Here is a 27,647-nt window from a genome sequence, read left to right on the forward strand (position 1 = left end):
CGTGGGGGCACCCCCCCCGGGGTCAGATCACCACACGCCCCCCCCCCAGGACCCCGGAGCCCGCCCACGCCGCCTGGTCCCGCCGGTAAATACCAGGTTTAATTTACGCCGGCGGGACAGGCAATTTCTGGGCGGGACTTGGGCCCATCCGGGCCGGAGAATTGAGCGGGGGTCCCGCCAACCGGCGCGGCCCGATTCCCGCCCCCGCCCAATCTCCGGTACCGGAGACTTCGGCGGGGGCGGGGGCGGGATTCACGGCGGCCAGCGGCCATTCTCCGTCCCGGCGGGGGGTCGGAGAATGACGCCCAATGTTTTTATTGTCACAAGAGGAATGCAGTCAAGGTCAGCAACTAATTGATCAATCATGATGTTACAAAAATACATTGTGAAAGAGCTTAGCACCAGTGATTCTGCTATTCACTCTCTGTTTAATCTAAAGGCAGGCAAGATAGGTCCTATTGCTGTAATGCTCTGGGTAAATGGGAGGCCTAAACAGCTGGCTTGTAATGCAGAACAAGGCCAGCAGCACGGGTTCAATTCCCATACCGGACTCCCTGAACAGGGGCTGGAATGTGGTGACTAGGGGCTTTTCACAGTAACTTCATTGAAGCCTACTTTTTTAAAAATAAATTTAGAGTACCCAATTAATTTTTTCCAATTAAGGGACAATTTTGCATGGCCAATCCACCTAGCCTGCACATCTTTGGGTTGTCGGGGCGAAACTCATGCAAACACGGGGAGAATGTGCAAATTCCACACGGACAGTGACCCAGAGTCGGGATCGAACCTGGGACCTCGGCGCTGTGAGGCTGCAGGGCTAACCCACTGCGCCACCGTGCTGCCATTGAAGCCTACTTGTGACAATAAGCAATTATTATTATTATTATTAAGATGGAAGTGGATCCGGGCCATTAGTCACTATGATGGATGAGAATTCATTTCAGTACCTAAGTGAAGGAGTCCAACCATTGAACTTCAAGAGCACTTAGAGACTTATATGGGAGAAGCAATAAAAATAAAAGGCATTACAATGGTACTTGTAAGCTATGGACAACAGTCTACCCAACTCCCAGTGATAACAGTGATGGGTGAAGGACCAAGCCTTCTCAGCCGCGATCGGCTCAAAGAAATCAAGTTGAATTGGGCTGAGAGTTTTCAAGTGTGGGAAGGGGGACTGCCCAAACCGAAAAGAAAATACGGGAACGTCTTCTGTGATAAGGGCTACAAGCTAAAGTTTATGTGGATTCAGTGGCGACAGATCAATTATTTAGGGTAAGACCGGTACCTGGGCTGGATTCTCTGTGACATCATGCCGAAATCGCGAAACGCGATCGGCTGGAGAATCGGCTCCGATGCCAAAATCGGATCCAGAAATACAGTACACATCTCATTATCAGCCCTGACGACCGATTCTCCGGGGCCTCAGCGATTCTGCGCCCCAGATGGGCTGATTTCCCGACAGCGTGTTTCTAATGAGCTGTACAAAATTGTGAAGCCGCCGTGCTGGCTGAGGCAACTGCGAGAGGAGGTAGGAGTTGGTGTGGGGAGCACTGCGGCCTCCCATTTCGGACACTGGCTGTGCTTTCTGCAGGGGTATTTGCTCCTCAATTTCCCGCTGACTATTTGGGGGCCTGTAGTACAGTCCTATCAAGGTGATCTCTCCCTTATTTTTCAGTTCCACCCATAGAGACTCAGTGGGCGAACCCTCGGATACATCCCCTCTAAGTACTGCCGTGATGTTTTCCCTAAACAAAAACGCCACTCCCCCTCCTCTCTTACCTCCTGTTCTATCCTCTCTATAGCATCTGTACCCCAGAACATTGAGCTGCCAGTCCTGCCCCTCCCTTAGCCATGTTTCAGTCATAGCTATAATATCCCAGTCCCATGTGCCCATCCATGCCCTGAGTTCATCCGCTTTGCCCGTCAGGCCCCTTGCATTGAAATAAATGCAGTTTAATGTAGACTTTCCTTGCTCTCTGCCCTGCTTTCTCTGGTCATGCTTTACACACTCTCCCTTCCTGCCTTTTGTTTCCGTCCCCACTGACTTCCTACATCGGTTCCCATCCCCCTGCCACATTAGTTTAAACCCTCCCCAACTGCACTAGCAAACACACCCCCGAGAACATTGGTTCCGGTCCCACCCAGATGCAGACCGTCCGATTTGTACAGGTCCCACCTCCCCCAGAACTGGTCCCAATGTCCCAGGAATTTGAAACCCTCCCTCTTGCACCATCTCTCAAGCCACGTATTCATCCTAGCTATCCTGTCATTCCTACTCTGACTATCACGTGGCACTGGTAGCAATCCTGAGATTACTACCTTTGAGGTCCTACTTTTTAGTTTAACTCCTAACTCCCTAAATTCAGCTTGTAGGACCTCATCCCGTTTTCTACCTATATCGTTGCTGCCTATATGCACCACGACAGCTGGCTGTTCACCCTCCCCCTCCAGAATGCCCTGCAGCCGCTCCGAGACATCCTTGACCCTTGCACCAGGGAGGCAACATACCAACCTGGATTCTCGTTTGCGTCCGCAGAAATGCCTGTCTATTCCCCTTACAATTGAATCCCCTATCACTATAGCTCTGCCACTCTTTTTCCCGCCCTTCTGTGCAGCAGAGCCAGCCACGGTGCCATGAACCTGGCTGCTGCCACCTTCCCCTGGTGAGCCATCTCCCCCAACAGTTTCCAAAACGGTAAATCTGCTTTGGAGGGAGATGACCGCAGGGGATCCCTGCACTGCCTTCCTACTCTTCCTCTGTCTGTTGGTCACCCATTCCCTATCTGCCTCAGTAATTTTAATCTGCGGTGTGACCAACTCACTGAATGTGCTATCCACAACTTCCTCAGCATCGCGGATGCTCCAAAGTGAATCCATCCGCAGCTCCAGAGCCGTCAAGCGGTCTAACAGGAGCTGCAGTTGGACACACTTCTTGCAGATGAAGGAGTCAGGGACACCAGAAGGTTCCCTGACTTGCCACATCTCACAAGAGGAGCATGACACGGGTCTGAGCTCTCCTGCCATGACTTAAACCTGAAGTTAAATTTGAACTACACTACACAGCTAAGAGAAAGTCAAAGAGAGAAAAATCACTTACTAGTCACAAGCCAATCGCTTACCTGCTGGCTGTGATGTAATTGCTCCCGAGACTCCCTCACAGGTCTGCTTCTCTGCACCTCCTTAAGATGAGCACCAAATTCCCTTCACTAGTTAATTAATTTACTTAATTAATTGGATTTTTTTTATTTTTTATTTTTTTTGGAAACTCAACTCCAAACACCAAACTCCAAAAAACACAGCCCTCACTCACCTCTTACCCAAACTCAGCCTTACCCAAACTCAGATACACTCTGTTTGCTTCCAGCACTCCGTTTCTAAAGGCTCGTCAGCCACACCTTTTGTATCCTTCCTGATTTACACTCAGCCAAGAGGCCTGCTCCCGGAACTGAACTCCCGAAACTAACAGCTGACCTGCAAGGTAAGGAAGCTGGTAAACAGTTAAAAAATGGGGGGGAGGCACCGGAGTGGCAGCCGGGAGAGTAGGGGAGATTTTTGAGAGGGGTGTAAGGATGTTGTGGCTGTTTGCTGTTGCCACGGTTGGTTTTGGTTTTTCTTCTTTCTTATGTATATATTTGAAAATGCTTCCAATAAAATATTTAAAGAAAAAAGACTGTGAAAAGATCGATTCACTCCAGGCATGATTCCATGAAGAAATCAGGTTAGTCATTTTTAAAACAAAACTTTATTGTGAATAACAATATTAAACCTGTTTAACTTCAAACCCGAAAAGAACAGCCACACACGTACACCTTAAAATTACGATTCAATTTCCCATCAAAAAACAAGATCATACACATGCAGCTCTAAATATAGCTTAAACATGCAGGCCTTAAAGTGATACATGTCTCACAGTGCACATTCTGAGAATCTCTTCTTACTCTATCTGAAGGTCTTCAAATGGCTGCTTCACTTGATTTGTTTCAGTCTTTCCCTTGTCTCCGGAGAAGGCTGCTCGGTTTTTAAAGTAGTATCTTACTTGGAAAAGGAGTATGGACTCGGAGTCAAGCATATGGGAACTCAATTTCTCTTTTCTCAAACTCATTGCGTTTCTGCCTCAACCTGTGGTCCCAAAAAAAGCAAGAGTTGCCAGATCAGAGATCAGGGACGATCGGCTGGAGAATCAATGTTACCGATGAAATCGGGAGTGGCGCCGCTAAGCGGCATACTCTAGGAGTACGCCGCTGTCATAATATCCACGCATGTATATAATGAAGTGCGGACAGGCAGTGATTGACACACAGGATGACCAGTAAGCACACAGCACAGTGCAGCCAATCACCAGACAGGACACCACCACTATAAAGCCAGAGGGCACTAGGTTTCCCGCTCTCTCTGGACCCAGCCACTGAGACAGTCCGAGTCCACGAGCTAGCACAGTGCAAACACCATGTGGTAGCTAGTGAGTCTGGTCAGGCTAGTACAAGGTCTCCAGTCAGTTCAGTATAGTGTTGACCCACAGTTAAATATGTATGTTAGTTCTATCGGTCAATAAAACCGTGTTGGATCTTCTACAGTGTAGAGGTCTGTTACTTGCATCGCTGCATCAACTGTAGTCCACACCGAACTGACCTGCCTAACACATCAGCCGCGTGCCGTATCGACAGTTTCAGGATGTTGCCTGAGGCCCTCCCCATAAAGCTCCGCCCCCCCCAACCGGCCGAGTTCCCGATGGCGTCGGTCACGTGTGCTATCATTTGTCGGGAACTCGGCCTGGCGGCTGTGGACTCAGTCCAGCCCGTCACAGTCGGGGAAGGGCCAATCCGCGGGCAGGGAGGACTTTGGCAGGGGCTGGGGGCACTGTTGGGGGGTGGTCTGGGGCTCGCGAGCCGGCCAAATGGGAAGGCACTATTTTACAGGCCGGGACCACGCGCGGCCGGCGCTATGTTTCTCGGCGCGGCCACTGTAGACCGCCACCGTGCGCATGCGTGGCCATGGATCCGGCAATTATCCGTGCCGTATCGGCAGTTAGGTCCGGGTGGTCTGCGCTGCCTTCCTGCTAGCCCCCAGCCAGATGGAGAATCGGTGGCTGTTTACGTCAAATTTTTGGTCGTAAAACGCCACCGTTCTCACGCCAGCATCAAGACATAGCTTGAAAATCAGAGAATCCAGCCCCAGACCTCACTTCCAAAAGCCTTTCTCCAGCCACTGTCTCTCTTCACAGCTTCTCACAATATCGCTCAGTGCCTCTCCCCCCACAGCTGTTAAAAAATGTCCCTGAGCTCTCTTAGCTCCTCCCATCACTGACCTCCTCTGCCAGTGTTTAACCCTTAAATTGTCCACTATATTCATAACCCAATTTCTTACAATCGTCCAGTCATCACACCGACGAAGGAAAGAGAGAGGGAGAGTGCGCCTCCATTTTGAGGCTCCCTCGCAGCAACTTTACAAAATCTGAAATAAACAGTCACAGCTGTTGGAATGTCATTGTGGAGGGGAGACCCTGAAATTGGGCATGATGTCCACAAACCAGGGCACTGGCTGGTGGCACAAAATTATGCAAATGCCTACCAGCATTTCTGCTCACATATCAGGGAGGAAATTCTGCTGCATCTCCATTCATATTCCAAAAGGAGAAGATGTAGTTGAGGAGAAGGAGGGGGTCTAAGGTAAACCCTTTGGGGTTTCTTGAGGTGATATTGCATGGGTTCATAGAGACGCCACACAGAATGGCAATATGTGTTTCAGACCACCTTCATAGATAATTCCAAGTGAAAGATTGTCTCGAATAGGGCACTATAACTTTAATATATCTGATCAGCTATAAAATCTGTTTCAGGACACTTTCTCGATAATTTCTAATACAGTTTATCTTTTTCTAAAATGTTTTTAAAAGTGGCAATAGCAGGGGAAAGACAGTGTGATTTTTTTCCTAAATAAAATCATTCACCTTGGAAAGCCATTATTTTCCAGCACAGGTCAATTTAAGACGAGAAATTGATGCTCGGAATCCAACTACTGCAGTTTCAGAAGCATCATGAATTCTCACATCACCAGGGAAGATGTAAGGTTGTCGAGTTACTATTGCTTAAACAAATGAATTAATCAAAAATATTTTCTTTTGGAGAAAGAAGTCAATTGAATTTGATAGAAATTGCTCATGATCCGTGATATTTACCAGTGATGTGAGTCATCCGAGAGTGCCTTTAAGAACTGGATGTTTAAGCAATGTACCTTTAAGAAAACAGTGATGTCATAGAGTGGGTAGAGCTCAGGTCAGCCATTTTGCAGTTTGATTTTGCAGTTTGGTTTCAGTTTTGAAAAGTGCCTGGCTGGTTTTGCTGTGAGCTGATTAAAAGGAGAAAGCCAGTTTGAGACAGCAGCTTGAGAAGTTCTGGTTTGGAAAAGAGCTGGGTGTGTGTCTGTGTTTTGCAGTGAGCTGGATTTCTGCCATGAAAGACTATGCCTGGATCATTTGGGTGATTTAAAGTAAAGCCTTTAACCTGATGTGATTTTGTTTAAAGGTGTTAAGTCTCTTGGAAGTTTGAAGGAACATTTTAAGGAATTATTTACTGTTGCAATATTTTCTGAGTTATCTTTGAAGTAAGGGGAGTTAAGAGATCCAATGTTTATTTAAGATATTAAGTTGAGTTCATGGAATAAACAGTGTTTTGTGTTTGAAAACCCACCTGTCCATAATTGTAATACCACACCTAGGGAACAAGCCGTGTGCTAGGAAAAGCAACAAATCCATTAAAGGGAGAGGTTGGTTGAACTCCATGATACATTTGTGGTTCTGAAAAAGCCTCGCCCATAACAATTGGGGGCTCGAGGGGAATAAAAGTCTATCTATTGGATTGGCTTTTGTGAACTTAAAGACAGTGAAGGATTGTTGCTTTTCCGGTGTGGTATTTTAGTTTAAATGGGGAGAGTGTTGTGAACAATGGCTCTTTCAGAGGCTCAGACATTTTTGGGGGTGGTGAATGTTACACGTTACCTTACGGACAGAAATGAAAAACAGACTGTTAGATTTGGCAAGAATATTCGCATTTTGTCAGGTAATGTTAACTGCAAAAGATAAGGTAATTATGGCGGTGGTTAAGCATTTAAAGTTGCCTGAGATAGAGTTTGACTAATTGAAAATGGCAAAAATTCAGTTGCAAATTAATCAAATGGAACATGAGAAAGAATTAAAGTGGCTGGCATACGAGATTGAGAGAGAGGAAAAAGAAAGAGAAGAGAGGACAAAGAAAAGGAGAGAGAAGAAAGGATAAAAGAAAGAATAGCCCTAGCAAAACAAAAAGAAAAAGAAAGGGAGATACAGATCAGGGAAAAAGATAAAGAGAGGGAGTTTGAACTTCAGAAAATGGCCATGAAACATAACAATCAGTTAAAATTGGCAGACGTAAAGGGAAACGTACAGTTGGATGATAGTGATGAGGATAGTGAAAAAGAGTGTCATAGTCGAAGGCTTGGTGGGAATCTATTTAAATATGTCCAAGCATTGCCAAGGTTTGACGAGAAGGAAGTGGAAGCCTTTTTCATTTCATTTGAGAAGGTAGCTAAGCAAATGAAATGGCCACTGGACATGTGGGTGTTACTGATTCAAACAAAGCTGGTAGGTAGAGCTAGTGAAGTGTTTGCATCACTATGGGAGGAAGTATCTGGAAAGTATGAGGAGGTGAAGAAATCCATCTTAAGTGCATATGAGCGAGTGCCTGAAGCAGGTAAAGAAGTCACAATTTTAAGAGATACATGGGCTAGTCAATCTTTAATGGTAATGATGAGGAATTATGTAGTTTGCGAAGAATGGTGCCAGAAAAGGTGGTGACATGTGGAATTCAGGGTGAGAGGAGTAGTGTTCCATTATATAAGATAATGTTGGAAAGTCCAGTGAAGAGTGGTGAAGTGGTAGTAGGAGTAATAGATAAACTGTATTCCTGGACAAGATAGTTTATTTTGGGTGATGATATAGCTGGATCGCAGGTGGGAGTGATGCCTACTGTGGTTAATCAGCCATTGGAAAATCAGTCAACTGAAGGGTTGAAGGACGAATATCCTGGGATTTTTCTGGATTGTCGAGTAACAAGGTCGCAAAGTCACAGGTTATGACAAGAGGAGAAATCAAAGAGTGAAGATGAAGCTAAAGTGCAATTAACAGAAACGATTTTTGACCAGATGGTTGAAAAAGAACAAGAACAGGTGGAGGGTGAGGTGAATATTTTTAGTTCAGGAACATTGGCAGAGTTACAACAGAAAGATGTAGAAATAAAACGGATATATTAGAAAGCATATACGGAAGAGGAATCTGAGAGTATACCAGAGTGTTATTACCGTAAAAATGATGTCTTGATGAGAAAATGGAGACCTGTTCATATGCAGGCGGATGAAAACTGGGCAGAAGTTCATCAAGTAGTATTGCCGGTAGGGTATAGAAAGGAGGTGTTGCGAGTTGCACATGAGATACCAGTGGGAGGTCATTTGGGAATAAGGAAAACTCAAGCTAAAATCCAGAAACATTTTTATTGGCCTGGACTACAGAAAGATGTAGTTCAATGTTGTCAATCATGTCACACATGTCAAGTGATAGGGAAACCTCAAGCAGTGATAAAATCAGCGCTCTTAATACCCATTCCAGCATTTAAGGAACCTTTTACAAGGGTCCTAATCGATTGTGTAGGACCGCTTCCTAAAACAAAAAGTGGGAATCAATATCTTTTGACTATAATGGATGTGTCTACTAGGTTTCCAGAGGCCATTCCAGTACGTAATATTACAGCTAAAAGGATTGTGGAGGAGTTGCTTGAATTCTTTACTAGATATGGACTACCCACAGACATTCAATCGGATCAAGGAACTAATTTTACTTCAAAGTTATTCAAAGTTATGGATAGCTTAGGAATAAAACAATTTAAATCAACTGCGTACCATCCAGAATCGCAGGGAGCGTTAGAAAGGTGGCATCAGACATTAAAGACAATATTGAGGGCCTATTGTCAAGATTATCCAGAGGATTGGGATAAAGTAATCCCATTTGTTTTGTTTGCAATTAGGGATGCACCTAATGAGTCTACCAAATTTAGTCCTTTTGAACTAATTTTTGGTCATGAGGTAAGAGGACCACTTAAATTGATGAAGGAAAAATTGGTGGGTGAGAAATCGGAAATTCCACTATTGGATTACGTGTCAAATTTTAGGGAACGATTAAATAGAGCAGGTGAATTGGCTAGACAACATTTGAAAATTGCACAAAATGTGATGAAACGGGTAGCGGACAAGAAATCCAAAGTTCGTAGTTTTGCCAGTGGGGATAAAGTTTTAGTGTTGATACCAGTGGTAGGGGAGACTTTAAAAGCTAGGTTTTGTGAACTGTTTCAGATTGAAAGGAAATTAAGTGAGCTGAATTATGTGGAAAAAACACCAGATAGAAGGCTCACCGAGTGTGTCATGTGAATATGCTTAAAAGGTACTTTGAAAGGGAAGGAGAGAAAAAGGAGGTTTTAATGATTCTAACTCAAAGTGACGAACCAAATCCAGGTGACTGTGATTTTGACATACCTCAAATTAAATTGGAAAATGAGAATGTTCTTAAAAATTGGGATAAATTAAGTTACCTTCCAGAGGAAAAACAAACTGACTTGAAAGAGTTATTGATATCACATGGGCAAGTTTGTAGAGATAAATTGGGAAGTACTAAAATGGCTATACATGATGTAAATGTGGGAAATGCTGTTCCTATCAAACAACATCCATATAGACTTAATCCTTTAAAATTGGCACAGGTTAACAAAGAGATTGAGAGTCTGCTTAAAAATGGCATAATTGAAGTGGGTTGCAGCCAATGGCGCTCACCCATAGTGATGGTACCTAAACCAAACAGTACCCAATGGTTGTGTTTGGACTATCAAAAGGTGAATGCAGTTACAAGAATGGACTCTTATTCTATCCCACCATTGAAGGATTGCATGGAGAAAGTGGGACAATCTGCTTTTATTTCCACTTTCCAGACATGGAAAGAACATTTAAAACATCGTATGGAGTTCTTCGATCAACTTCAGGTGGCGGGTTTGGTGATGAACCTAGCCGAAAGTGAATTTGGAGAAGCCCGAATCACTTTTCTTGAGGAGTTTCCGATACCCTCAAGACAAAGGGAGGCAATGCGATCTCTTACCATGAATGAATTTGATCGAACCTTTGTGCAAATGTTTTGTGGCGTGATTACTCCACTGATGGAGTTGCTAAAGAAACCTAAAAAATTTCAATGGACAGCGGACTTTCAACAGGCATTTGACTGCCTGAAAGCTGTGATCACCAATGCTCGTGTATTGGAGAATTGCAAGGGACTCTGTGGTCAGATTGAACGAAAGTATCTGATTCTAAAGAGAAATGCCGAGGAGTAGAGGAATGGATGGATCGTGCAGAGACTTTGTTGAAAAAGTCTATCAACCATTTTAGTTGGAGGAAGAAGAACAAAGAAAAATGGACTATATTATTATACCTGTTTGCGTGTGTTGTTTTCTTTAAATAAAAATGTATATTTAATGTGTGCATTTCTTAGTGGATGGTGCAAAAGTGAAAAATGAAACCATCTTGAAGTTGATGGGGTTTTTTTTCTTGGGGGGATGTGTCATGCGAGAGTACCTTTAAGAACTGGTTGTTTAAGCAATGTACCTTTAAGAAAACAGTGATGCCATAGAGTGGGTGGAGCTCAATGAGAGATCCAATGTTTAGTTGAGATGTTAAGTTGAGTTCATGGAATAAACAGTGTTTTATGTTTGAAAACCCACCTGTCCATAATTGTAATACCACACCTAGGGAAAAAGCCATGTGCTAGGAAAAGCAACAAATCCATTGAAGGGAGAGGTTGGTTGAACTCCATGATACATTTTGGGGTTCTGAAAACGCCTCGCCCATAACATGTGATTTTGAGTTCAGTCCCAAAACCATTTCTCCAAATTGGAACATGATCTATATTCTTGATACCGTTTTACATTCTCACACACGTGGCATGCGTGTTCACACCAGGAAAACTGATTCCTCACTGAGTAGTGTTTCCTCCATTTGAAGTAGGTCATGTACAAATCTTCATTCCCGTCCAGTTTGTGCAGGTAACCCGCAAGTTCTTTAGCTGAGTGGAAATCATCCACATGAATGAAAGAATCGGCTGGAATGTAATTTTCATAGTTTTTTCTAGATGTCCCCAGGACCACAGGCACGGTGCCAGCACGCAAAGCATTGTCGAGCTTTTCAGTTATGTAATCTTCATGTACTGAATTCTCAAAGGCAAGGTAGAATTTAGAACTAGATATGGTAGGCATCAATTTGTGATTGTCCAGACGTTTCCCGAAGGCTTGACCGTAAGTGTTGATATTAATGTATTTGCGGAATTCATTGTAGAACTTCACTCTGGCATGATTAGTGTTCCAATGGCTTACAACCCAACACACCAGATTGCTTTTCTTAGGCAGTTTAAAATCTAATGGCACTCTGTTTATTATCAGAGACCCATAAGGCGCTTTGATATCTGAATCATGACGATATGTCAAGGTCAGGTTGAAGAAATGGTCGAGTCCAGTCTTTTTTGGAGAGTGGGTAGGTGACTCCAGGTTCATCCAAACCCATTTCTGAAATGTTGGCCGAGGCTGTTTGGGCAGATTGGACAAGTCTCCACTCATGTCTCGGTGATGGAAAAGGACAGCATGAGATTTGTTATAGAGGTTTCTATCTGCAGTTAAACGGCAGTTGAACTCAGATCCACAAGAATTGAGCTCAAATTTTGCACCAAAAGGCCAAAGCCAAATGAGTACAATAGTTTCATTCTTTTCAATAACTTTCACAAGGGGCTTTTTCACACCGAGTATCGATTTGGCAGATTCCAATGGAGTATAAATCCAGTTGGTTGTTGGTTGGACATACAGCAACAACATGGCTAAAAAACAGCCCAAACAGATGGTGGATATTAACAGGATGCGAAAAATCCCTGTATTACCAATTGATGTCATAATGTCTCCTGTGAAGGGAACGATTAAGACTATTAGGATCCTGGAAGCACAGCTTCTCTTCCAATTAACTGCATCAAGATCCAGAATGTTTGAACACAGCTTTCTGAATGGAATGAGGAAGATTTAGCTTGGAGATATAAGAGAGAAGGTAAAGAGAGTGGAAGAGGAGAAAGCTTAAAATGAGAGTTCAATTTAGGAAAGAAGTGAACAAAAAGAATGAAGAAAAATGATAGTAAGAGGATCTAATCAAACACAGACAACAATGAGCATGATAATGTTGTCAACATTACAATGCACTGTGGAATAAAAGGAAAGAAAGATTTGCATTTATATTGCACCTTTCATAGAGCCATAGGATAGAATTGAAGGTAGATGATGGGGTTACTGCACATCAACTGGACAACGGCCTTCCCTGTGATCAAGGAAACTGGGGCAGAAATTCTGCCTCCTTTAATGCTCTTGGCCAATCAGAGGCGATCAGCTGAGTTTGCTTGGCAGGGCCCCCAGCTAATGTGCAATGAGGCAGGATTAATTAATGGGCTCATAATTTTCAGTCATCATACATGACTGAATTTTGCACTCATTTTGAATAAGCAAGGTGTAGATCTAAGACTGGTGTTTTAAATTTAAATAAAGGGTACGAAGACAGAGCTGGGCAACGTGAACTGGGAACGTTTGGCTGAGCGATAGATGAGTTGAGATGCAGTGGCAGATATTTAAGGAGATATATCATAACACTCAACAAAGATGCATTCCAGTTCAAAAGAATTATTTGAGGAGAAGGATGCGTCATCCATGGAAGTGAGGAAGTTAAAGATAGCAGGGAATTGAAAGAAAACGCATATAATTTTGCTAAGATTAGTGGCAAGTCAGAGGATTGGACAGATATAAGTAAAACAAAGAATGACTGGAAAAGTAATAAGAGAGTAAGCAAGCTAGAAATATTAAAATAAGCATACAGAGTTCCTACAGATATTTGAAAAGAAAAATGGTCGCTAAGGTGGGTGTTTGTCCTCTGGGGGGTGGGCGAGTCTGGTGATTAGTAATGAGAAATATGGAAATGGAAGAAGCACTGGATAGATGTTTTGTGTCTGTCTTCTTTGTAGAAGACACAAATAACATCCCAGAAATAATTGTAAAGCAAGAAGTTGAAAAAGGGAGGAATTGAAATCAATTCGTATCAGGAAAAGGGTACTGAGAAAAATGTTAAAAGCAAAGCTGACAAGTCCCTGGTTCTGATAGACTTCAACCTAGGGTCTTAAAATAAGTGGTTGCAGAGATAGTAATTTTTACAAAATTCCCTAGATTATAAAAATCTCCCATCTGCTTGGAAGTTTGCAAATGTAAATCTATTATTCAAGAAAGAAGGGAGACAGAAAGAGGAAATTACAGGCCAATTAGTCGAACATCGGCCAGAGGGAAAATGCTAGAATCCATTATTTAGGAGCTTATCTATGGTGATTGTCCCTTCAAGGGCAACACAGCAGAGTAAGGGTCACATGGCCTGTGTGACCAATCGGGACTTAGTGTTTGGAATCCATGGTGAGAAAGGTTCTTCGGCAAAGCAACATTTTGGGAGCTTGCTATAGCCATGAGACTGCTGTCCAATTCTCATTTATAAACACCTTTTGTGTTCACAAATGACATCTGTGAAAGTGCACCTTTACATCTGGTGACGAGGATAAATTATCCTGACACTACCTCTGACCCAACACCTGTGAGTAATATGTTTCAATCGAAGTCTAAGAAAATAAAGTACTCACCAGAATAAACCTATTTGACACCTCCATGGAGGACTGGACACAATAAGTTGAGTGCCTTGGATATGATTTCCAAGCAAACAAAGTGGAGAGGAGATGAAACACAAAGTAATTCTCCTTGTGGAACTCAGGCCTAAAACCTTATTTGCAGTCTTACAGCCCCAAGTGAGACCGACTCCAGATAATTTAGTGAGCTCATGGATTTAATAAATGTTCAATTGCACCCTCAACCATCAATCATATTCCAGAGATTCAAATTGAATTTGAGGGCGGGAGCCGCAAGTGACTTGATCACAACTTACATTGTTAGACTGAAGCAATCATGGAGTATTGTGATTTTGGAGCCAACCTAAACAACATGTTATGGGACAGGTTCATCTGTGGCATGAACAACATCATTCAACACAGATTGCTTCCAGAGGCCAAGGTAAATTTGAAACGAGCAATGGAGATAGTGATGGCCGTGGAAAGTGCTGAAAAAGGTGCATAAGACCTGCAGAGCGCATTAAATGGTGTTGTTCACCAGTTAGGGAAGGAACCTATAGGACACCATGGCACCAAAACCACTGAAATCGCTGTGAAGCAGGAAACAATCTCAGCTACAAACTACAGAATAGGCAATCAATCTGTAATGCTTAAAATGGAATATTAACAATAAGGAGTTAACCACACTCCTGAATCATGTGAGTTTAAGGAGACAATCGGCGAAATTCTCCCCCAATGGTGCGTTGTCCGCCGACTGGCGCCAAAAACGGCGCCAATCAGATGGGCATCGCGCCGGCCCAAAGGTGCAGAATGCTCCGCATCTTTGGGGGCCAAACCCCAACATTGAGGGGCTAGGCCGACGCCGGAGGGATTTCCGCCCCGCCAGCTGGCGGAAATGGCGTTTGTTGCCCCGCCAGCTGCCGCGGAAATGCGGCGCATGCGCGGGAGCGTCAGCGGCCGCTGACAGTTTCCCGGCGCATGCGCGGGAGCATCAGCGGGCGCCAACAGTTTCCCACGCATGCGCAGTGGGGAGAGTCACTTCCTCCTCCGCCATGGTGGAGGCCGTGGCGGAGGCGGAAGGGAAAGAGTGCCCCCACGGCACAGGCCTGCCCGCGGATCGGTGGGCCCCGATCGCGGGCCAGGCCACCGTGGGGGCACCCCCCCGGGGTCAGATCACCTCACGCCCCCCCCCAGGACCCCGGAGCCCGCCCACGCCGCCTGGTCCCGCCGATAAATACCAGGTTTAATTTACGCCGGCGGGACAGGCAATTTCTGGGCGGGACTTCAGCCCATCCGGGCCGGAGAATTGAGCGGGGGTCCCGCCAACCGGCGCGGCCCGATTCCCGCCCCCGCCCAATGTCCGGTACCGGAGACTTCGGCGGGGGCGGGGGCGGGATTCACGGCGGCCAACGGCCATTCTCCGACCCGGCGGGGGGTCGGAGAATGACGCCCAATGTTTTTATTGTCACAAGAGGAATGCAGTCAAGGTCAGCAACTAATTGATCAATCATGAAGTTACAAAAATACATTGTGAAAGAGCTTAGCACCAGTGATTCTGCTATTCACTCTCTGTTTAATCTAAAGGCAGGCAAGATAGGTCCTATTGCTGTAATGCTCTGGGTAAATGGGAGGCCTAAACAGCTGGCTTGTAATGCAGAACAAGGCCAGCAGCACGGGTTCAATTCCCATACCGGACTCCCTGAACAGGGGCTGGAATGTGGTGACTAGGGGCTTTTCACAGTAACTTCATTGAAGCCTACTTTTTAAAAAATAAATTTAGAGTACCCAATTAATTTTTTCCAATTAAGGGACAATTTTGCATGGCCAATCCACCTAGCCTGCACATCTTTTGGTTGTCGGGGCGAAACTCATGCAAACACGGGGAGAATGTGCAAATTCCACACGGACAGTGACCCAGAGTCGGGATCGAACCTGGGACCTCGGCGCTGTGAGGCTGCAGGGCTAACCCACTGCGCCACCGTGCTGCCATTGAAGCCTACTTGTGACAATAAGCAATTATTATTATTATTATTAAGATGGAAGTGGATCCGGGCCATTAGTCACTATGATGGATGAGAATTCATTTCAGTACCTAAGTGAAGGAGTCCAACCATTGAACTTCAAGAGCACTTAGAGACTTATATGGGAGAAGCAATAAAAATAAAAGGCATTACAATGGTACTTGTAAGCTATGGACAACAGTCTACCCAACTCCCAGTGACAACAGTGATGGGTGAAGGACCAAGCCTTCTCAGCCGCGATCGGCTCAAAGAAATCAAGTTGAATTGGGCTGAGAGTTTTCAAGTGTGGGAAGGGGGACTGCCCAAACCGAAAAGAAAATACGGGAACGTCTTCTGTGATAAGGGCTACAAGCTAAAGTTTATGTGGATTCAGGGGCGACAGATCAATTATTTAGGGTAAGACCGGTACCTGGGCTGGATTCTCTGTGACATCATGCCGAAATCGCGAAACGCGATCGGCTGGAGAATCGGCTCCGATGCCAAAATCGGATCCAGAAATACAGTACACATCTCATTATCAGCCCTGACGACCGATTCTCCGGGGCCTCAGCGATTCTGCGCCCCAGATGGGCTGATTTCCCGACAGCGTGTTTCTAATGAGCTGTACAAAATTGTGAAGCCACCGTGCTGGCTGAGGCAACTGCGAGAGGAGGTAGGAGTTGGTGTGGGGAGCACTGCGGCCTCCCGTTTCGGACACTGGCTGTGCTTTCTGCAGGGGTATTTGCTACTCAGTTTCCCGCTGACTATTTGGGGGCCTGTAGTACAGTCCTATCAAGGTGATCTCTCCCTTATTTTTCAGTTCCACCCATATAGACTCAGTGGGCGAACCCTCGGATACATCCCCTCTAAGAACTGCCGTGATGTTCTCCCTAAACAAAAACGCCACTCCCCCTCCTCTCTTACCTCCTGTTCTATTTTTTCTATAGCATCTGTACCCCAGAACATTGAGCTGCCAGTCCTGCCCCTCCCTGAGCCATGTTTCAGTCATAGCTATAATATCCCAGTCCCATGTGCCCATCCATGCCCTGAGTTCATCCGCTTTGCCCGTCAGGCCCCTTGCATTGAAATAAATGCAGTTTAATGTAGACTTTCCTTGCTCTCTGCCCTGCTTTCTCTGGTCATGCTTTACACACTCTCCCTTCCTGCCTTTTGTTTCCGTCCCCACTGACTTCCTACATCGGTTCCCATCCCCCTGCCAAATTAGTTTAAACCCTCCCCAACTGCACTAGCAAACACACCCCCGAGAACATTGGTTCCGGTCCCACCGAGATGCAGACCGTCCGATTTGTACAGGTCCCACCTCCCCCAGAACTGGTCCCAATGTCCCAGGAATTTGAAACCCTCCCTCTTGCACCATCTCTCAAGCCACGTATTCATCCTAGCTATCCTGTCATTCCTACTCTGACTATCACGTGGCACTGGTAGCAATCCTGAGATTACTACCTTTGAGGTCCTACTTTTTAGTTTAACTCCTAACTCCCTAAATTCAGCTTGTAGGACCTCATCCCATTTTCTACCTATATCGTTGGTGCCTATATGCACCACGACAGCTGGCTGTTCACCCTCCCCCTCCAGAATGCCCTGCAGCCGCTCCGAGACATCCTTGACCCTTGCACCAGGGAGGCAACATACCAACCTGGATTCTCGTTTGCGTCCGCAGAAATGCCTGTCTATTCCCCTTACAATTGAATACCCTATCACTATAGCTCTGCCACTCTTTTTCCCGCCCTTCTGTGCAGCAGAGCCAGCCACATTGCCATGAACCTGGCTGCTGCCACCTTCCCCTGGTGAGCCATCTCCCCCAACAGTTTCCAAAACGGTAAATCTGCTTTGGAGGGAGATGACCGCAGGGGATCCCTGCACTGCCTTCCTACTCTTCCTCTGTCTGTTGGTCACCCATTCCCTATCTGCCTCAGTAATTTTAATCTGCGGTGTGACCAACTCACTGAATGTGCTATCCACAACTTCCTCAGCATCGCGGATGCTCCAAAGTGAATCCATCCGCAGCTCCAGAGCCGTCAAGCGGTCTAACAGGAGCTGCAGTTGGACACACTTCTTGCAGATGAAGGAGTCAGGGACACCAGAAGGTTCCCTGACTTGCCACATCTCACAAGAGGAGCATGACACGGGTCTGAGCTCTCCTGCCATGACTTAAACCTGAAGTTAAATTTGAACTACACTACACAGCTAAGAGAAAGTCAAAGAGAGAAAAATCACTTACTAGTCACAAGCCAATCGCTTACCTGCTGGCTGTGATGTAATTGCTCCCGAGACTCCCTCACAGGTCTGCTTCTCTGCACCTCCTTAAGATGAGCACCAAATTCCCTTCACTAGTTAATTAATTTACTTAATTAATTGGATTTTTTTTTTTTTTTTTTTGGAAACTCAACTCCAAACACCAAACTCCAAAAAACACAGCCCTCACTCACCTCTTACCCGAACTCAGCCTTACCCAAACTCAGATACACTCTGTTTGCTTCCAGCACTCCGTTTCTAAAGGCTCGTCAGCCACACCTTTTGTATCCTTCCTGATTTACACTCAGCCAATAGGCCTGCTCCCGGAACTGAACTCCCGAAACTAACAGCTGACCTGCAAGGTAAGGAAGCTGTTAAACAGTTAAAAAATGGGGGGGAGGCACCGGAGTGGCAGCCGGGAGAGTAGGGGAGATTTTTGAGAGGGGTGTAAGGATGTTGTGGCTGTTTGCTGTTGCCGCGGTTGGTTTTGGTTTTTCTTCTTTCTTATGTATATATTTGAAAATGCTTCCAATAAAATATTTAAAGAAAAAAGACTGTGAAAAGATCGATTCACTCCAGGCATGATTCCATGAAGAAATCAGGTTAGTCATTTTTAAAACAAAACTTTATTGTGAATAACAATATTAAACCTGTTTAACTTCAAACCCGAAAAGAACAGCCACACACGTACACCTTAAAATTACGATTCAATTTCCCATCAAAAAACAAGATCATACACATGCAGCTCTAAATATAGCTTAAACATGCAGGCCTTAAAGTGATACATGTCTCACAGTGCACATTCTGAGAATCTCTTCTTACTCTATCTGAAGGTCTTCAAATGGCTGCTTCACTTGATTTGTTTCAGTCTTTCCCTTGTCTCCGGAGAAGGCGGCTCGGTTTTTAAAGTAGTATCTTACTTGGAAAAGGAGTATGGACTCGGAGTCAAGCATATGGGAACTCAATTTCTCTTTTCTCAAACTCATTGCGTTTCTGCCTCAACCTGTGGTCCCAAAAAAAGCAAGAGTTGCCAGATCAGAGATCAGGGACGATCGGCTGGAGAATCAATGTTACCGATGAAATCGGGAGTGGCGCCGCTAAGCGGCATACTCTAGGAGTACGCCGCTGTCATAATATCCACGCATGTATATAATGAAGTGCGGACAGGCAGTGATTGACACACAGGATGACCAGTAAGCACACAGCACAGTGCAGCCAATCACCAGACAGGACACCACCACTATAAAGCCAGAGGGCACTAGGTTTCCCGCTCTCTCTGGACCCAGCCACTGAGACAGTCCGAGTCCACGAGCTAGCACAGTGCAAACACCATGTGGTAGCTAGTGAGTCTGGTCAGGCTAGTACAAGGTCTCCAGTCAGTTCAGTATAGTGTTGACCCACAGTTAAATATGTATGTTAGTTCTATCGGTCAATAAAACCGTGTTGGATCTTCTACAGTGTAGAGGTCTGTTACTTGCATCGCTGCATCAACTGTAGTCCACACCGAACTGACCTGCCTAACACATCAGCCGCGTGCCGTATCGACAGTTTCAGGATGTTGCCTGAGGCCCTCCCCATAAAGCTCCGCCCCCCCCAACCGGCCGAGTTCCCGATGGCGTCGGTCACGTGTGCTATCATTTGTCGGGAACTCGGCCTGGCGGCTGTGGACTCAGTCCAGCCCGTCACAGTCGGGGAAGGGCCAATCCGCGGGCAGGGAGGACTTTGGCAGGGGCTGGGGGCACTGTTGGGGGGTGGTCCGGGGCTCACGAGCCGGCCAAATGGGAAGGCACTATTTTACAGGCCGGGACCACGCGCGGCCGGCGCTATGTTTCTCGGCGCGGCCACTGTAGACCGCCACCGTGCGCATGCGTGGCCATGGATCCGGCAATTATCCGTGCCGTATCGGCAGTTAGGTCCGGGTGGTCTGCGCTGCCTTCCTGCTAGCCCCCAGCCAGATGGAGAATCGGTGGCTGTTTACGTCAAATTTTTGGTCGTAAAACGCCACCGTTCTCACGCCAGCATCAAGACATAGCTTGAAAATCAGAGAATCCAGCCCCAGACCTCACTTCCAAAAGCCTTTCTCCAGCCACTGTCTCTCTTCACAGCTTCTCACAATATCGCTCAGTGCCTCTCCCCCCACAGCTGTTAAAAAATGTCCCTGAGCTCTCTTAGCTCCTCCCATCACTGACCTCCTCTGCCAGTGTTTAACCCTTAAATTGTCCACTATATTCATAACCCAATTTCTTACAATCGTCCAGTCATCACACCGACGAAGGAAAGAGAGAGGGAGAGTGCGCCTCCATTTTGAGGCTCCCTCGCAGCAACTTTACAAAATCTGAAATAAACAGTCACAGCTGTTGGAATGTCATTGTGGAGGGGAGACCCTGAAATTGGGCATGATGTCCACAAACCAGGGCACTGGCTGGTGGCACAAAATTATGCAAATGCCTACCAGCATTTCTGCTCACATATCAGGGAGGAAATTCAGCTGCATCTCCATTCATATTCCAAAAGGAGAAGATGTAGTTGAGGAGAAGGAGGGGGTCTAAGGTAAACCCTTTGGGGTTTCTTGAGGTGATATTGCATGGGTTCATAGAGACGCCACACAGAATGGCAATATGTGTTTCAGACCACCTTCATAGATAATTCCAAGTGAAAGATTGTCTCGAATAGGGCACTATAACTTTAATATATCTGATCAGCTATAAAATCTGTTTCAGGACACTTTCTCGATAATTTCTAATACAGTTTATCTTTTTCTAAAATGTTTTTAAAAGTGGCAATAGCAGGGGAAAGACAGTGTGATTTTTTTCCTAAATAAAATCATTCACCTTGGAAAGCCATTATTTTCCAGCACAGGTCAATTTAAGACGAGAAATTGATGCTCGGAATCCAACTACTGCAGTTTCAGAAGCATCATGAATTCTCACATCACCAGGGAAGATGTAAGGTTGTCGAGTTACTATTGCTTAAACAAATGAATTAATCAAAAATATTTTCTTTTGGAGAAAGAAGTCAATTGAATTTGATAGAAATTGCTCATGATCCGTGATATTTACCAGTGATGTGAGTCATCCGAGAGTGCCTTTAAGAACTGGATGTTTAAGCAATGTACCTTTAAGAAAACAGTGATGTCATAGAGTGGGTAGAGCTCAGGTCAGCCATTTTGCAGTTTGATTTTGCAGTTTGGTTTCAGTTTTGAAAAGTGCCTGGCTGGTTTTGCTGTGAGCTGATTAAAAGGAGAAAGCCAGTTTGAGACAGCAGCTTGAGAAGTTCTGGTTTGGAAAAGAGCTGGGTGTGTGTCTGTGTTTTGCAGTGAGCTGGATTTCTGCCATGAAAGACTATGCCTGGATCATTTGGGTGATTTAAAGTAAAGCCTTTAACCTGATGTGATTTTGTTTAAAGGTGTTAAGTCTCTTGGAAGTTTGAAGGAACATTTTAAGGAATTATTTACTGTTGCAATATTTTCTGAGTTATCTTTGAAGTAAGGGGAGTTAAGAGATCCAATGTTTATTTAAGATATTAAGTTGAGTTCATGGAATAAACAGTGTTTTGTGTTTGAAAACCCACCTGTCCATAATTGTAATACCACACCTAGGGAACAAGCCGTGTGCTAGGAAAAGCAACAAATCCATTAAAGGGAGAGGTTGGTTGAACTCCATGATACATTTGTGGTTCTGAAAAAGCCTCGCCCATAACAATTGGGGGCTCGAGGGGAATAAAAGTCTATCTATTGGATTGGCTTTTGTGAACTTAAAGACAGTGAAGGATTGTTGCTTTTCCGGTGTGGTATTTTAGTTTAAATGGGGAGAGTGTTGTGAACAATGGCTCTTTCAGAGGCTCAGACATTTTTGGGGGTGGTGAATGTTACACGTTACCTTACGGACAGAAATGAAAAACAGACTGTTAGATTTGGCAAGAATATTCGCATTTTGTCAGGTAATGTTAACTGCAAAAGATAAGGTAATTATGGCGGTGGTTAAGCATTTAAAGTTGCCTGAGATAGAGTTTGACTAATTGAAAATGGCAAAAATTCAGTTGCAAATTAATCAAATGGAACATGAGAAAGAATTAAAGTGGCTGGCATACGAGATTGAGAGAGAGGAAAAAGAAAGAGAAGAGAGGACAAAGAAAAAGAGAGAGAAGAAAGGATAAAAGAAAGAATAGCCCTAGCAAAACTAAAAGAAAAAGAAAGGGAGATACAGATCAGGGAAAAAGATAAAGAGAGGGAGTTTGAACTTCAGAAAATGGCCATGAAACATAACAATCAGTTAAAATTGGCAGACGTAAAGGGAAACGTACAGTTGGATGATAGTGATGAGGATAGTGAAAAAGAGTGTCATAGTCGAAGGCTTGGTGGGAATCTATTTAAATATGTCCAAGCATTGCCAAGGTTTGACGAGAAGGAAGTGGAAGCCTTTTTCATTTCATTTGAGAAGGTAGCTAAGCAAATGAAATGGCCACTGGACATGTGGGTGTTACTGATTCAAACAAAGCTGGTAGGTAGAGCTAGTGAAGTGTTTGCATCACTATGGGAGGAAGTATCTGGAAAGTATGAGGAGGTGAAGAAATCCATCTTAAGTGCATATGAGCGAGTGCCTGAAGCAGGTAAAGAAGTCACAATTTTAAGAGATACATGGGCTAGTCAATCTTTAATGGTAATGATGAGGAATTATGTAGTTTGCGAAGAATGGTGCCAGAAAAGGTGGTGACATGTGGAATTCAGGGTGAGAGGAGTAGTGTTCCATTATATAAGATAATGTTGGAAAGTCCAGTGAAGAGTGGTGAAGTGGTAGTAGGAGTAATAGATAAACTGTATTCCTGGACAAGATAGTTTATTTTGGGTGATGATATAGCTGGATCGCAGGTGGGAGTGATGCCTACTGTGGTTAATCAGCCATTGGAAAATCAGTCAACTGAAGGGTTGAAGGACGAATATCCTGGGATTTTTCTGGATTGTCGAGTAACAAGGTCGCAAAGTCACAGGTTAAGACAAGAGGAGAAATCAAAGAGTGAAGATGAAGCTAAAGTGCAATTAACAGAAACGATTTTTGACCAGATGGTTGAAAAAGAACAAGAACAGGTGGAGGGTGAGGTGAATATTTTTAGTTCAGGAACATTGGCAGAGTTACAACAGAAAGATGTAGAAATAAAATGGATATATTAGAAAGCATATACGGAAGAGGAATCTGAGAGTATACCAGAGTGTTATTACCGTAAAAATGATGTCTTGATGAGAAAATGGAGACCTGTTCATATGCAGGCGGATGAAAACTGGGCAGAAGTTCATCAAGTAGTATTGCCGGTAGGGTATAGAAAGGAGGTGTTGCGAGTTGCACATGAGGTACCAGTGGGAGGTCATTTGGGAATAAGGAAAACTCAAGCTAAAATCCAGAAACATTTTTATTGGCCTGGACTACAGAAAGATGTAGTTCAATGTTGTCAATCATGTCACACATGTCAAGTGATAGGGAAACCTCAAGCAGTGATAAAATCAGCGCTCTTAATACCCATTCCAGCATTTAAGGAACCTTTTACAAGGGTCCTAATCGATTGTGTAGGACCGCTTCCTAAAACAAAAAGTGGGAATCAATATCTTTTGACTATAATGGATGTGTCTACTAGGTTTCCAGAGGCCATTCCAGTACGTAATATTACAGCTAAAAGGATTGTGGAGGAGTTGCTTGAATTCTTTACTAGATATGGACTACCCACAGACATTCAATCGGATCAAGGAACTAATTTTACTTCAAAGTTATTCAAAGTTATGGATAGCTTAGGAATAAAACAATTTAAATCAACTGCGTACCATCCAGAATCGCAGGGAGCGTTAGAAAGGTGGCATCAGACATTAAAGACAATATTGAGGGCCTATTGTCAAGATTATCCAGAGGATTGGGATAAAGTAATCCCATTTGTTTTGTTTGCAATTAGGGATGCACCTAATGAGTCTACCAAATTTAGTCCTTTTGAACTAATTTTTGGTCATGAGGTAAGAGGACCACTTAAATTGATGAAGGAAAAATTGGTGGGTGAGAAATCGGAAATTCCACTATTGGATTACGTGTCAAATTTTAGGGAACGATTAAATAGAGCAGGTGAATTGGCTAGACAACATTTGAAAATTGCACAAAATGTGATGAAACGGGTAGCGGACAAGAAATCCAAAGTTCGTAGTTTTGCCAGTGGGGATAAAGTTTTAGTGTTGATACCAGTGGTAGGGGAGACTTTAAAAGCTAGGTTTTGTGAACTGTTTCAGATTGAAAGGAAATTAAGTGAGCTGAATTATGTGGAAAAAACACCAGATAGAAGGCTCACCGAGTGTGTCATGTGAATATGCTTAAAAGGTACTTTGAAAGGGAAGGAGAGAAAAAGGAGGTTTTAATGATTCTAACTCAAAGTGACGAACCAAATCCAGGTGACTGTGATTTTGACATACCTCAAATTAAATTGGAAAATGAGAATGTTCTTAAAAATTGGGATAAATTAAGTTACCTTCCAGAGGAAAAACAAACTGACTTGAAAGAGTTATTGATATCACATGGGCAAGTTTGTAGAGATAAATTGGGAAGTACTAAAATGGCTATACATGATGTAAATGTGGGAAATGCTGTTCCTATCAAACAACATCCATATAGACTTAATCCTTTAAAATTGGCACAGGTTAACAAAGAGATTGAGAGTCTGCTTAAAAATGGCATAATTGAAGTGGGTTGCAGCCAATGGCGCTCACCCATAGTGATGGTACCTAAACCAAACAGTACCCAATGGTTGTGTTTGGACTATCAAAAGGTGAATGCAGTTACAAGAATGGACTCTTATTCTATCCCACCATTGAAGGATTGCATGGAGAAAGTGGGACAATCTGCTTTTATTTCCACTTTCCAGACATGGAAAGAACATTTAAAACATCGTATGGAGTTCTTCGATCAACTTCAGGTGGCGGGTTTGGTGATGAACCTAGCCGAAAGTGAATTTGGAGAAGCCCGAATCACTTTTCTTGAGGAGTTTCCGATACCCTCAAGACAAAGGGAGGCAATGCGATCTCTTACCATGAATGAATTTGATCGAACCTTTGTGCAAATGTTTTGTAGCGTGATTACTCCACTGATGGAGTTGCTAAAGAAACCTAAAAGATTTCTATGGACAGCGGACTTTCAACAGGCATTTGACTGCCTGAAAGCTGTGATCACCAATGCTCGTGTATTGGAGAATTGCAAGGGACTCTGTGGTCAGATTGAACGAAAGTATCTGATTCTAAAGAGAAATGCCGAGGAGTAGAGGAATGGATGGATCGTGCAGAGACTTTGTTGAAAAAGTCTATCAACCATTTTAGTTGGAGGAAGAAGAACAAAGAAAAATGGACTATATTATTATACCTGTTTGCGTGTGTTGTTTTCTTTAAATAAAAATGTATATTTAATGTGTGCATTTCTTAGTGGATGGTGCAAAAGTGAAAAATGAAACCATCTTGAAGTTGATGGGGTTTTTTTTCTTGGGGGGATGTGTCATGCGAGAGTACCTTTAAGAACTGGTTGTTTAAGCAATGTACCTTTAAGAAAACAGTGATGCCATAGAGTGGGTGGAGCTCAATGAGAGATCCAATGTTTAGTTGAGATGTTAAGTTGAGTTCATGGAATAAACAGTGTTTTATGTTTGAAAACCCACCTGTCCATAATTGTAATACCACACCTAGGGAAAAAGCCATGTGCTAGGAAAAGCAACAAATCCATTGAAGGGAGAGGTTGGTTGAACTCCATGATACATTTTGGGGTTCTGAAAACGCCTCGCCCATAACATGTGATTTTGAGTTCAGTCCCAAAACCATTTCTCCAAATTGGAACATGATCTATATTCTTGATACCGTTTTACATTCTCACACACGTGGCATGCGTGTTCACACCAGGAAAACGGATTCCTCACTGAGTAGTGTTTCCTCCATTTGAAGTAGGTCATGTACAAATCTTCATTCCCGTCCAGTTTGTGCAGGTAACCCGCAAGTTCTTTAGCTGAGTGGAAATCATCCACATGAATGAAAGAATCGGCTGGAATGTAATTTTCATAGTTTTTTCTAGATGTCCCCAGGACCACAGGCACGGTGCCAGCACGCAAAGCATTGTAGAGCTTTTCAGTTATGTAATCTTCATGTACTGAATTCTCAAAGGCAAGGTAGAATTTAGAACTAGATATGGTAGGCATCAATTTGTGATTGTCCAGACGTTTCCCGAAGGCTTGACCGTAAGTGTTGATATTAATGTATTTGCGGAATTCATTGTAGAACTTCACTCTGGCATGATTAGTGTTCCAATGGCTTACAACCCAACACACCAGATTGCTTTTCTTAGGCAGTTTAAAATCTAATGGCACTCTGTTTATTATCAGAGACCCATAAGGCGCTTTGATATCTGAATCATGACGATATGTCAAGGTCAGGTTGAAGAAATGGTCGAGTCCAGTCTTTTTTGGAGAGTGGGTAGGTGACTCCAGGTTCATCCAAACCCATTTCTGAAATGTTGGCCGAGGCTGTTTGGGCAGATTGGACAAGTCTCCACTCATGTCTCGGTGATGGAAAAGGACAGCATGAGATTTGTTATAGAGGTTTCTATCTGCAGTTAAACGGCAGTTGAACTCAGATCCACAAGAATTGAGCTCAAATTTTGCACCAAAAGGCCAAAGCCAAATGAGTACAATAGTTTCATTCTTTTCAATAACTTTCACAAGGGGCTTTTTCACACCGAGTATCGATTTGGCAGATTCCAATGGAGTATAAATCCAGTTGGTTGTTGGTTGGACATACAGCAACAACATGGCTAAAAAACAGCCCAAACAGATGGTGGATATTAACAGGATGCGAAAAATGCCTGTATTACCAATTGATGTCATAATGTCTCCTGTGAAGGGAAAGATTAAGACTATTAGGATCCTGGAAGCACAGCTTCTCTTCCAATTAACTGCATCAAGATCCAGAATGTTTGAACACAGCTTTCTGAATGGAATGAGGAAGATTTAGCTTGGAGATATAAGAGAGAAGGTAAAGAGAGTGGAAGAGGAGAAAGCTTAAAATGAGAGTTCAATTTAGGAAAGAAGTGAACAAAAAGAATGAAGAAAAATGATAGTAAGAGGATCTAATCAAACACAGACAACAATGAGCATGATAATGTTGTCAACATTACAATGCACTGTGGAATAAAAGGAAAGAAAGATTTGCATTTATATTGCACCTTTCATAGAGCCATAGGATAGAATTGAAGGTAGATGATGGGGTTACTGCACATCAACTGGACAACGGCCTTCCCTGTGATCAAGGAAACTGGGGCAGAAATTCTGCCTCCTTTAATGCTCTTGGCCAATCAGAGGCGATCAGCTGAGTTTGCTTGGCAGGGCCCCCAGCTAATGTGCAATGAGGCAGGATTAATTAATGGGCTCATAATTTTCAGTCATCATACATGACTGAATTTTGCACTCATTTTGAATAAGCAAGGTGTAGATCTAAGACTGGTGTTTTAAATTTAAATAAAGGGTACGAAGACAGAGCTGGGCAACGTGAACTGGGAACGTTTGGCTGAGCGATAGATGAGTTGAGATGCAGTGGCAGATATTTAAGGAGATATGTCATAACACTCAACAAAGATGCATTCCAGTTCAAA

At 43.9% G+C, this 27,647-nt stretch overlaps 3 protein-coding genes across 3 annotated transcripts in view; all 3 read right to left on the bottom strand.

Annotated features, from left to right (window-relative positions):
• LOC140410838 (4-galactosyl-N-acetylglucosaminide 3-alpha-L-fucosyltransferase 9-like) overlaps positions 1-3,361 on the bottom strand; it is a 48,195-nt gene extending 44,834 nt beyond the window's left edge. Inside the window, exon 1 of the mRNA XM_072499539.1 lies at positions 3,311-3,361. The gene's annotated coding sequence lies outside the window, so the exon portion shown is untranslated. The remainder of the gene's footprint in view (positions 1-3,310) is intronic.
• A 5,086-nt stretch (positions 3,362-8,447) lies between these two features.
• LOC140410841 (4-galactosyl-N-acetylglucosaminide 3-alpha-L-fucosyltransferase 9-like) lies at positions 8,448-12,028 on the bottom strand. The gene has a single exon (XM_072499541.1). The coding sequence runs from the start codon at positions 11,997-11,999 to the stop codon at positions 10,929-10,931; it is 1,071 nt and encodes a 356-aa protein (XP_072355642.1). The 5' UTR covers positions 12,000-12,028; the 3' UTR covers positions 8,448-10,928.
• A 6,873-nt stretch (positions 12,029-18,901) lies between these two features.
• LOC140410842 (4-galactosyl-N-acetylglucosaminide 3-alpha-L-fucosyltransferase 9-like) lies at positions 18,902-26,898 on the bottom strand. Its single transcript, XM_072499542.1, has one exon. It carries the CDS (start codon positions 26,881-26,883, stop codon positions 25,813-25,815), a length of 1,071 nt encoding a protein of 356 aa, XP_072355643.1. The 5' UTR covers positions 26,884-26,898; the 3' UTR covers positions 18,902-25,812.
• Between the last annotated feature and the right edge of the window lie 749 nt (positions 26,899-27,647).

The sequence above is a fragment of the Scyliorhinus torazame genome, chromosome 4 (assembly GCF_047496885.1).
Source record: "Scyliorhinus torazame isolate Kashiwa2021f chromosome 4, sScyTor2.1, whole genome shotgun sequence".
NCBI classification, from domain to species: domain Eukaryota; kingdom Metazoa; phylum Chordata; class Chondrichthyes; order Carcharhiniformes; family Scyliorhinidae; genus Scyliorhinus; species Scyliorhinus torazame.